The 12,646-nt window shown below is 45.8% G+C and overlaps 1 protein-coding gene across 5 annotated transcripts in view; it reads right to left on the bottom strand.

Moving 5' to 3' along the window:
• ZC3H12C (zinc finger CCCH-type containing 12C) overlaps window positions 1-11,333 on the bottom strand; it is an 88,143-nt gene extending 76,810 nt beyond the window's left edge. The window contains exon 1 of one of the 5 annotated variants that reach the window (XM_086679179.1): window positions 11,066-11,333. Coding sequence is in view for 3 of the 5 variants with exons in the window: in XM_086679174.1 (XP_086535300.1) it covers window positions 6,709-7,341 (633 nt within the window). In the remaining 2 variants the exon portion in view is untranslated. Of the gene's footprint in view, window positions 1-5,995; window positions 6,637-6,708; window positions 7,411-7,476; window positions 7,622-11,065 lie in introns of those variants that run through there. The other 4 variants (XM_086679180.1, XM_086679174.1, XM_086679176.1 and 1 more) reach the window with 4 other exon arrangements.
• Between the last annotated feature and the right edge of the window lie 1,313 nt (window positions 11,334-12,646).

Below are 12,646 nucleotides of genomic sequence, written 5' to 3' on the forward strand. Positions count from 1 at the left end.
TAAAAAACAAACAAACAAACAAAAAGGCATGAGCAAGTATTGCCATTTACTTTAGGATAAACCAGAAATCTCGATAACCTTGGCCAAGTTATAAGCATCTCTGGACATCGGTTCCATCACCTAGCAGATAGGCAAAACAACCACAGTATAAACCTAACAGAACTGTGTGAAACTAAATCAGATGATGTAAGTAAAGTGCTTAATACCGGTGCCTGGCACAGAGTTAGTGCCCAATAAATGTTAGCTATTATTAGATTTCACAGTAAGTGAAATTATAAGCTGCATATTATTTGAAGGTAGAAAACTATCATGTCTGCATACAAAATCTTCCACTTAAAACAGTTTAAACATTTCACTCTTCAAAGACTTTAAGAATAAACGTTTTACACAAGTCAGTTTTATAATATCCTTCCCCTGCTAAGTGGGGTAGATAAGGTTAATTATATTCTTAGAAGGCAAACCTGTATGGCCCCTCAAGAAATCTCATCATTCATTCTAAGTTAATTTTTACAGTTTGGGCACCAATTCTCTTATTTGCTCTGAATCAATTATTGTGACCATCTCTTCACCATCCACAGGCTTTTGTTCATCCCACCCACATTAGCAGGTTCATTTTAAGTGCTATGTGGCCCTTCAATAACAACACATTCATGAAATATCTACTAGGTGCCAAGCGTTGTATCAGAGTTGGGTTAGAACAAGGTAGACCACAGAGTCCTAGCCCTCAGGGAACCTAAAACAAGATAAAAAAATCATATGCACATATAAGGTACTGTTATCAACATTTTGTATTATCACTATATCGTTATGACAAATCTATGCTCTAGGTAGTATTTTCTGTTTGCAGATGAAGAGTAGAGGTGCAAAAAGCAGAAAAGAAAGAAGTAAACCGTTAAACATAGACAAATATTCAAAGATTAGGGAGGAATATGTAATATTTTGAAAACACAGGGGAGCAAGCAAATAATTTTGCCCAAAACTGGGAGATTATGGAACGCTTGTGTTTCTACTTAAAAACCCAAGTAAAAACTCTGTAAAGTACACCTATGGGAATAAAAAATAGAGGATTCATCCAAATATTTACATTAGTTATTTCTGGGTAAGGAGATTCCAGGTGGCTTTCATTCTCTCTTTGCTTTTTCTTAACCAACTTGTAGTACTTAAACAATTTAAAATATAAGGCGAAAAAAAAAGCCAGCATTAAAATTAGGTATCAATGCTCATCTAGCAAACTGTCAAAAATTTTATTAAAAAAATTTTTTTTAATGTTTATTTATTTTTGAGAGACAAGGGCGTATACACACACACACACACACACACACACACAGAGTGTGAGCGGGGTAGGGGCAGAGAGAGAGGGAGACAGAATCCGAAGCAGGCTCCAGGCTCTGAGCTGTCAGCACAGAGCCTGATGCAGGGCTCGAACTCACCAACAGTGAGATCATGACCTGAGCCGAAGATGGACGCTGGAGCCACCCAGGTGCCCCAAAAAGTCCATAGTGCATTCAAACATGATGAAATCCAATCTCTCTCTCTCTCTCTCTCTCTGCTAACAGGTATACGTATCCATTCAACTTTTCTGGAAAGCTTTCTGGCCATCAAAAACCTTAAAGCTTGTTGTGTTTGAACATTACTTCTATGACTCCTAAGGACCCAGGTGCAGAAAACATTTCATTGGGATGTTCAGCTAAAGCATAATGATATTAAAATATTGGGGGAAAAACATGTGTAACTCACACAGAATAAGGATTAAATGACATGTTCTTAGCAAGAAAATGTTTGAAATACTTTGAATATCCTGAGAAAATCCTTAGTGTATGCTACCTGGGGATGGGAAGGTGGGGGGCAAAGCTCTATCATTCTACCTGCACAAGAAAAAGACCTCTAGAACCAAACTTTTTAGAAACCAAGCTTTTTAGAACCAAACTTCTAAGAAAGAGGATTCCATCACATTGTTTAAATCTCACATTACCAAATTTATTAACACACATTAGGTTACAGAGCCCTAAATATTTGTTTAAAGCAGGGGGTTGTAAACCTGACCAACCTGGAACCCTGGCTCTGCCATTATTAACTGTGAGACCTCCGTAAGTTATTTGACCACATTGTGGTTTGTTTTCTTCATCAGGGGAGGAAAGAAAAAGAGGCCATAAATACTTTTTCAAGGGCAGTGCAGTATAACAGACACGGACAGCACCTGGAACGAGGATTGGCACAATTAAGTGTTACCTACTGTCGTCAGCCTTAAAAATACAACAAAGCAAACCAAATGAGATCTAAGCAGAGGCCTCGACAGCGAGCCAGGAGCCGAAGAAAAGATAATGTTCCAGGCAAACAGGACAACCTTGGGATTTTCTGCTTATTCCCTATCCACCCTTAAGGAGTGGGTAATTACCTTGAAGGCAGAACACTTTGACTTTTCAGACATCTGCTTGTGGGCTCGTTCACTGAGCCTAAGAATCACTGTCAGTGTTGTGATGTAAAACCACACACACTAGGCTTTACGGGGGGATTATTTTTCCATTTTCATTTTAACGAAGTAAAACAATCCTTTGCTGGTACACAGCAAAGTTAAAGAGAGAAATGCATCGTAGTGTTTTTAGCAAGCTCTGGGTCATAGAGGTTTAAAAAACTGTTTACGTTTGTCTACGTTTTCTGAGTCTTTTACCAGGAAGCATGTGACGTTACTCTAGCCAGAAAAAAAGTGTTGTAAACGTCAGTAAAAATCACTACTCATAAAAACCTTTGTGGTTTCTGCCAAAAGATGCTCCTTCTGGTGGGACTACGTTTCTGTTAAAGTGTTCCCCATGTCAGACTAAAACTGTCTTCAGGTTTGTCTTCTTAGGGACCCTAAGCAATCTGCTGAAAAGACACGGTCCTTGCCTCCAAACTATTTCGGCCAGACGGGATTTCATATTGTCCAGACCCGGGAGTACTTGGCAGAGAGTAAGTTAGTGTATGTCTTCTCATCTTCCAGACCCATCAGGGCTAATGACCATGCACCTCTTAATTTTCAAACGATGTGTGTCTACATATGTACGCACGATGACACGTCTTAGGGAACAAAGTAAAAACAGAATCACAGGGAGACAGAACTGCCCAAGGGGTAAGGGCATGGGTTTCAGAGTCAGGCAGCAAAGGTTCCGGCTCCCTTCTGCAACTTTCTACCCGTGTGACTCGAAGCTATTTGAACGCTGTGTCTGGGTTTCCTCATCTATAGAATGAGGACCAGAAGAGCAGTGTGTAAGCATGGGGTCGGGCACATCGGCACACAATACATAACAGCTGTTATGTCAGCTACAAAAACCACAGCAAGGATGGAGAACTGGTGTCTCCAGATCACAGATCTGAAAGCTACCTTTATGCCATAAAGCACCAGATGTGACAGACAGGGTGCACATTTCCCAGGCCACCTCATTTAAATAGCTCAATTGCCCTATAAAGTCTCTTCCCCGAGACACTGGAGATATATTCTGGGATGAAATACATAAAAAAAAAATTCAATTGTTCATCATTTCTCCAAACTACAAACAGCAGCAAATATTATAACAGGTCTTCTGGTGGACCTTAAAATTCAAGTTTTGTAAAAATCAGGGTATTTCAGACGTTGTAAGTCCACGAGGCATGTGGGCACCTCCGAGACACAAGATTTCTTATGACGTTTGGTAGACTGGAGATCAAACCCCAGCATCTCAGGATTCTAAATTTGGTTTCACTTTGGTTTGCATTTGGAAACCTGACTTAATACATTTTTTTGTTATTCACTGACCTTATTTACTATTTCTCTGTCCAGCAAAAGCTATACCCGGAAACCGTGTTTGCCACTCGGTGCTCCTATTGGCCCATCCACGCCCTGCCTTCCTCGCCTCACAGTATTCGCTTGGAAGGGACTCTTACCCCGCTCTACCAGCTTGAATCTTACTTTGGAGACCTGGCCAACAGCCTTTCCCACTACAATACCTGCATTTCCTATTCTTCGTTTGTCCCCCTTAGTCCATTTCATCCAGCACCATGTTCTAGCTGTTCCTAATGTCTCTTCTTCTAGAGGTCAGGGGCCTTATACAGCACCTAGATCAACACTAAATTAATTATCTGCTGAGGGAATAAAAGTTTACTGGTGCCCAGGGAGCAGTAACTGGAGACTGGTTTACAATCCTACATTCTAACACTAACAGGATTAAAAAAAAAAAATCTACTTAATATCTTATGTTTGTTTCTTTAAAATTGCTATCCCATCAGAATGAGAGAATTCTTCTAAATTTACGCACAAAAACAGTGAAAAGCCCAGAAAGAGTATAAAAACTTACAAGAGGGTACAGAAAAGGAATTGAAAGCTATAAAATGATAGCAACACTTTTACGTCTGTTACGGTAATTAAAATTAATGTAAAAGCCATTGTGGTCTGCTAGAATGAAGACAAGGTAACTCAGGTGCAGAATGAGGAAAATACTTCAAAAATAGAATTTCCATGAAGCACCTGGGGTCCAATTTGGCAGATATAACCCGTGAAACCTAGCTCCCGGAGAAGCCAGTAATATAAAATAGGTTATTTTTATTAGTCTGATAATTACAACAAATACTTAATAAAAGGAAGTGACTAATAAAAACTCCCATCAACAATGCAAACATTCCACGCTTCTGTTTCCTATTCTTTAATATTTTCCACTGTTAATCAACTAGTTTCATTAGATGTTCATTATCAAAGGGAGATTTAAATTCAACGGCCTTTTTGTTGTCGTTTGGTTAAAAAGTTTATTTTACTTTGTTTGTAATGTTCCAGTATTTTAGTGATGGCCAGATGCCCGAGGTTGAATTTTACAGTACTTGGGAAGTAAAACCCACTCTTTAAGTAAAAATACTCAAACTCAAAACGTTTTGGATTCTAGATTTCAAAACGTTTCAAATTCTAGATTTCAGTTACTAGATCATTCCGATATTTAAGGGTATCTTCAAAGACACAGGTATAGATAACGTAAAATAAGAACACCAAATTAGAAGCAAACAGGTGAACAGAGAGGTAAGATAGTAAGATAATTTTACAAATATTTGGCGAAGCTATGTTTATAGTCCGGTAACACCAAGATGAAGAAACTGCCATTAAAATTAACTTAAATGTGAGTGTTTAAATACATGTAAGTCATACCTTCTACAACCTAAACAAACTTCTACAACCTAAACATATGTAGACTTAAATACATATCTATCTCTATAGATACCTCCTATCTATCTCTATAGATACCTCCTATCTATCTCTATAGATACCTCTATCTATCTATAGAGATAGATATGGATAGAACGCTGTATTGCTTGTGGTTCTTGGAAAGCCCAAAAAGTGTTTGAGGCATATCCACTGTTTCCCGTTTAGAAGATGCACTGGAAAAACTCAACGAGGAAATGAGTCAAGAATTGATGAATTTTACCAAATTTCTAAATATACTAGCCCAAGTGTCTCTGTAACTATTCCAAGATGGTTTAAAAAAGGAAAGAAAAGAAAAGAACGAAAAGAAAAAAGAAATCTGAATCAATAAACGTCTCACCGGCCTGGGGGATACTCCAACCCAGCCTTGCAACCAATAGGAAAACTTTGACTAAATCTGGATTCAGATTTCATCTCTTTATCACAAAGCACGGAGCACAAACCAGTATTGTTAACGGTTACCCAAATGGCAAGACTCCCAGTTAGAGTAATCGGTACTTGGAAGCTCAGGCTGCTTCTGAACGGGTTGAAGGGGTGAAAGGGGAGGCAGTTTAGGGAAGGAAAGCGGGGATCCTTTCTCCGAGTTCGACGTGGAACAGGGCTGTGTCGGGGGTTGAAGGTGGGAAGCAGCGGCCCGTCTAAAATGAACGCGAGGTGAAAACCGGGGTGCGCCCCGGGGCCGAGGGGTGAGGGGCGCGGGGCGCAGGAGGGACGGGGACGCCGGAGGGGTTTCCGCCGGGGCCGCGTCACGAAAGCTAAGGGCTGGGGCTGGATCCGAGGTGCCGGGGGCTGCCTCACCACGCGAGCGCGCGGCGCCCAGAGCCGCAGGGGGCAGCGCCGTGGGTCCGTTTCCGTCCGGAGCGCCCGGGCTCGCCTCCATCTTCGGCGGCCGAGCCCCGCGGCGGGTGGGCGGGAGTGGACCGCTGCCCTAGGCCGCGGGGCCCGGGTCTCCGGCCTCACCCGGCCCGAGGTGCCGGCGAGGACGGCTCCGGCCGCGGGGACGGCGGGCCGGGCTCTCCGCTCGGCCCCACCCGAGCTTGCGGGAGCCGCGGGCGCCCAGTCCGGTTCCCCCCCCCCCACGCCCTCCCCGCCGCACTCCCCGTCCTCCGGGGGGGGGGGGGGAACAGACCCGCCCGGGCCTGGAGCTCGCCCGGCGCCGCCTCCCCGGCCTCTCCGCCCGGCGCCCGGGCGCGGCCTCCCGGCGCGCCGCCCTCCCCTCGCGCGGCTCCCGCAGGGCCCCTCCGGCCGCTGTCCGCCCCCTCCCCCGCCGCCGGGGGGACAAACCTGGCGGCCGCAGCCCGGCATGGCCGACGCCGCGAGGAAGCGGCGCGCCGGCGGCGGGGCCCGCAAGCGACGGCGGCCGGCCCCGGCCCTCCCCGCGCCGAGCCGCGCCCGCCCGCGCGCCCTCGCTCTCTCCCTCCCCGCGGACCGCGGCCCCGGCGCCCCCTCCCCCGGGCTTGCACAACTCGCGCCCCGGCCGCGCGCGCACGCGGAATTGTTGCTCAACCTACTTGCGGTCTCTTCTCCGCGGCCATCACGACATGCCCTGGAAGCCGGGGCGGCCCCGGGGCCCTCCGGCGGCCGGCCGCCTCTCGCCTCCGCCCTGGGCCGCCGCGGCCGCCGCTAGGGCGCGGGGCGAGCGGGAGGCTCCCCCATGCCGCCCGCCCGGCCGGCCGGCCGCGCGCCGGGGCCTCGGCTCGCCCGCCGCCCGCGCCGCTGCTCCGCGGGCGAGAGCGAAGCCGGCTCTCCCGCCTGCCGCCTCGCTCCTCGGCCGCCCGCCCGCCCGCAGCCGCAGCCGCAGCCGCCGCGCCGCTTCCTCCTCCCCTTCCCTCTTTTCCTTCTCCTTCGCCTCCTCTGGAGCCGAGGTTGGCAAACCAGCACCTGCTGCTGGAGATCACCGAGAACTGAAACAGGAAACCCCGAGCCAAGGGGAAAACCCGGGAGGCGTGGAGAGGGGTGAGGGGAGCCACGGGAACCTGTCGGGCTCCACCGAGCCCGCCTGGCCTCCTCCCCTCGCACCCCTGCCCTCCCCCGGCCCGGCCCGGGGGTCCTGGCCTCCTCTCCCGGCCCGCCCCCCAGCCCCGTCCGGGAGGGCGCCTCTCTGCTCGGCGACACCTCGTCCTCGCAGCAATAAGGCGGCCCATTCATTCCCTGGGCGGGCAGGGAAACCGACAGGCTGCCTACTTAGGGCGAGTTGCCCGTGCTCCTCTGCTGATTATCAATATTCTGTAACGAGGAAAAACCACACCCGCGTTAGCAAGACCAATAAGGGAACTTACACAAATGAAGCTGTTGGGATTTCACCCAGGGGAAGGACTTCTTTCGGCAAGGAAACTGGCCTTATTGGAAATGGCAGTGTGTCAAAATCGAGGTTAAACCCGGGATAAATCCAGATCTCCCGCTGGAGGTTGGGAGGAGACGGACAGCCCTGTGCGCTGAGTTGCAAGAGTGAAGAGCGCTGAGAGCAGAGAGCCTTTTTTTCTCTCCTGTCAGTAGTCCAACCGCCGGCACAATTTAGGTCAACATTTCAGTAATGTTCAAATAATCGTATTCGCCTGCCTGTGGAATTCTCAGCGGCTGCCCCACTCCTAGCCTTGGGCCGGATGAATCCGCCTTGGGAGTGAAAGGGAAGGGAATTTATGTGGCTTGTGTCCCTACCATGCGCCACAGACTGGGTAGCCCGCTTTAAGTGCATTGTCTCATGTGTGTGTCACCACAGCCACGTGAGCTAGGTGTTATTATCCCCTTTATCCCTCAGAAAATTGAGGTTAGAAAAATTTGCTGAAACGACACGGTTTGAACAGGAAGGATATACAGGCCTGTCTGCGGTCCAAGCACATCCTTGTTTAACTGGACCATCATGCCTTTGATGATGAGACTTTTCACCTTTAATGAAATTCTCTCTTGTCTCTCTGAATTGTTTTCAATAGAGCATATGTGATTTAAGCCGGGATCTGCTGAATTTGCTTGGGTTACTTAATGGTAGTGACATCCATACCCCTTATTGGGGCTACAACTTTATAGTTCCCAGTTCTTAAAAAAAAAAAAAAATCTGCCTCTATGGCTCCGTCGAGCAGTACAGGTGTCCCCACTTATTTGGCCAACATTTGTAGCCCTTTAGCTATTGATGACGGGGTCCCAGCTGACAGCATCCTGCTGGCTGGTGCCCATGGACATCCTGGTAACTGTAAGACGGAAGGTACACCTTGCTGAGCCTGCTTTCCCCTCCAGCAGGCTGGGCTTGGGGCCTATTAAAGGAAATAGCAGACGGGTAGGCTTCTTCTGGGACACAAGAGCTCTCTGGTCCACGTTTCTAGTATCACCTTTAAGACCCTCAGGCTGTCTGGCGCCCTGATCTCTGCAGCCCGGTCCGTTTTGATTGGCAAGCAGGGAGGGATGCTCTGGGAAATCATCCCCTGTTCGCTGAGCCAAACCCTCAGAAGTCTCTTGTGCAGTATCGGGGAGCGGCGGGGACCTAAAAAGAGGCTGGCTGGCTGACAATAAGTGACAGCATCTGTGGCATGATTTTAGTGATGCCAGGAGTTCCCCTACTCCACAGTATATCACCCACACAGTCTTAGTTCCCTCATTGACTCAACTGAATTCCATTCAGTATTGATTAAGCATAGTTACAGACCAGGGCACTATATTAGGTAGTCTGGAGCTAAGAGACATGAATAATTATTGCAACTGCCAACATTTGTGAATGCTTACCATTCTAGGGACTTGGCATGTGTTGTCTCCTATTAGGCACACAAAACCCCTGTGAGGAAGTAAGTATCATTATTTCCATTTCACAGATGAGAAAACTGAGACCAAGATCACAGTCAGTAACAGTGCACGGGTGGGAGCACAGTCTCCCTCTGGAATCAGGACCCACTGCGAGAACACGATATGGTAACTGCCCTTAGTTACCTCACGACGCAGCTGGGGAAATAAAAACACATGAAAGTTCAAAGAAGACAAGAGAATTTATAAGTGTTTAGTGTGTGTCATGGGTCATAAATCCAATGACATTTCAGACCAAAGAAGGGTTGCCTTCAGTTGGAGCAGTTGAGAAGACTGGCATAGAAGAAGAGCCTGGGCTTCAAAAAGACAAGAAAATGAAGCTGGATAATGATGAGGAATAGTATTTTGATAAACAGAGCGGATGGGGAAAGGCGTATCAATGAATTGGAAGGGTTTTGTGGAATTGTGAAGAGTTTTGAATGCAGGGTGACGTGGAGAACATCCTATTTTAGGAAAATAAATATTGTGATGGTTACTGGATGGTTTGGAAAGGGGAGGGACGGGGTATGTGCAGTGAGACACGTTTGACAGCCAATATGGCAGAACAGACATGAAATACTGAAGTAAATAGTGAAGGAGAGGAAGGGACAGTTTAGTGACGCACTGGGACTTGAAAAGTACTGAGGCTTTGTGAATGATTGCATACACTTGACCAAGACAGACGTGAGAAACGGGAGAAGTCCAAAGTAACTCTGTGAGTGTAAATGTAAAACCTTTAGTACTGCAGACTGGGCAAAAGAGGAAGCCTAGGGGTAGGGAAACTACTTTCCTGAACAAATGTTGAGAATACTTTGGTTTTAGGCATGTATTTGTGGTAATAGTGGAATATGTATGTGGCAATGTTTTATGGCCTTATTTAGAAGAGACAAATAGTTACATAAATGAGACTTTTATGTTACAGAGAGGGTATGAAAACTTTGAATGCTCACTATTATAAGAATAACCAGGCGTGGTTATTCGTCTTAAGTCAACAAGAGTTGAAAGAAAATCTCTAACAAAAATAAAATGCTTCTGTGCCCCTGAGACAAATAAGTATTAGGGAATGTCTCTCTTTTTGAGTCCAGATTATATTAACTTAGAAGCAAAAGAATATACAGGAAAGAAAATCCATGAGTTCAGAGAATATCAGACTGATGAGAGAAAATTAAGAGCTCATTTGGCCTGATCCGACTTTTCGTTTTGCAGACGGTGAAATTGAGGATCAAACTTTGAATGTCTTGACAATAAAATTTCAAAATAGGCATTTGGCAACTATGGCACATTTGCCATGACCAATTCTGGAGAGACAACCAATCTGTATTTTAGTTATAAAATCAAGCTTGGACCTCAAGCTGTGACTTTGAATTGCACATAATGAAAAGAATTTGAGTGGCCGCAGCTCCACAGAAGTTAAAGCCTTGGGACAGCCTCACTAGTTAAAAGCAAATGCTTTGGAAAGAACAGATTAGGGACAGGGGGTTGGTCAGGGTGGAGAGAATGGGTACAAGAGCAGCACTTGGTGGGGCACCTGGGTGGTTGAGTCAGTTAAGTGTCTGCTTTTGGCTCAGGTCATGATCTCATGGCTCCTGAGTTCGAGCCCCGCATCGGGCTTTGTGCTGACAGCATGGAACCTGCTTGGGATTCTCCCTCTCCTCTCTCTCTCACTGCCCCTACTCTGTTTGTGCTCTCTCTCTCCTTCTCAAAATAAATAAATAAACTTAAAAAAAAAAAAAAAAAGAGCAGCGCTTCTTTCTAAACTATAGCTCCCAAGTAGACTGCTGCACACCTATATTCACATTTGAACTTCAAAAGACAGTTTGAGATGGCCATCACCTCCCACCTGACTACCCTCAGCCTGGAACTTCCAATTGCCAGCCGCCTTTTCTAAGACCTCCAGGGACTTAAAAAGTGAGGGCCCATAAGCCACTCTCAGACTGAGAAGTGTCACACACCCTCAGCAACTGCTTCTACTCTATCCAGAACTTTCCTAGTGATGTCCTTCGAAGTTTCCTCTTTGAAAATGTGTGTATACAATGGACATGCTTGAGGATGCAAAAGAACTCTCTCTCCTGCCTCCACCTTTTCCACCAAAGCACTTACCTTACTCAGCTGAGACAATGTCAGTGGTCCCTTCCGTGCGCTTCATTCAGCGCCAGCCCTTTGGCCAGCACTCGACTTCCTGTGGTTGAAGAGCTTTGCACCCATAGCCAGACGACTGCTGTGACTTTTCATTCGGTTTGTGTCTTCCAGACAATTCTGGTTAATTCCAACCATCCACAAAATGTAAAGTTTTCTTAATAATATCATTCCCCTAAACAGTATGATCTGTAGAAGACAGACACAGAGGGAAAAAACACATCCTTGCCCAGGTCCTTCAGGGACTGCTTAGAGTTGCTTTTTAATGCTGAGTTCGTAGGGAAAGGAAACTAGAGGGCACGAGATACGTGCTGTTGACCAATCCCAGGACTTCTTTCTCTTGATGGAGTTACCACAAGATTCTATATCAGCAGCATGACTCCTGTTTTTTTTTCTTTTTTTTCTCCAGCATTTGTGGGAGGCCCCCAGAGAGCAGAACACAAGGTTTTCAATATGCTGTGTCATACAGTCATGTGCTTGGTTTTCTACCTGAACCAGACAGCGTGGCTGCCCTAATTTACCACATTTGGTCAACATAGGAATTTTGAGAATCACGAACGTTTACTATTGAATTTAAAACTGCTCCTAAGGTGGCACGTTGCCATTTTGACAAGGACCAACATGTGTCATGACAGTTCACCTTGCCCAGAAGTTGAAAGACTTTTTGTTGTAAAAATTGCACAAAATCTTTTTTGTGCAATTTTAAGTGTACCAGAAACATCCTCGTCACCTCTGCAAGCTTCCCTTGTTTTAAAAGGAAACTCGTATACAGAATTACAAACGCACATAACTGAGCCAGTTGGAAAGAGAATGATGGAATTTTCGGGTTAAAGTATACCCGGTGTTAAAAGGCTGTATCACGAGAATATTAATTGTAGCATTATTGGCAGAGGCAAAAAAAAAAAAAAAAAAAAAAAACAAAACTGGAATAAACCTAAATATCTATTCATAGGAGACTATTTATATAAATTGTGGTATCTGCATACATTAGACTGTCATTCACCTATTAAAGAGAATGAAGTGGCTTAATGCATTTGGAATTGTTTTTGAAAAAGTGATGTCAATACCAGTGTATATAATATGCTACCATTTGTGTGAAAAACAGAATATTTCTACATGTGCTTACACGTGCCTGCATTATCTCTGGAAGGACACACAAGAAGCTGGTCATGGTGGTTGTCCTGGGCAGGGGGACTGGATGATTATTCAAAGGACGCATGGAAAAGAGAGTCCCTTTTTATTCTATAACCATTTATAGCTTTTGAATTTTAAATGGGGTGCTTGATTTAGCTCTCCCCCCAACATTTTTAAGTCTACCTTTATTGGTGATATGTGCTACTGTCTGCCCTTTTCTATTGGATTTTATAGATAAGCAGATATTATTTTTGCAAAGAGTACCCCAGCCACAAGGAAAAGGAAGTTGAGAGTCCTGTGAGTTGCATGTGTGGGTTCTGGGGCTTCCCAGTGAAGGGAAAGATTCCTATGGTCATGTGGAAGGGGAGGTCCCATAATTGCTAAAGGATTCCCAGCCAGCATTAGCGGGAT

This window comes from Puma concolor, chromosome D1 (genome assembly GCF_028749965.1).
Source record: "Puma concolor isolate L17-30 chromosome D1, mPumCon1.1.hap2, whole genome shotgun sequence".
Taxonomy (NCBI): Eukaryota; Metazoa; Chordata; class Mammalia; order Carnivora; family Felidae; genus Puma; species Puma concolor.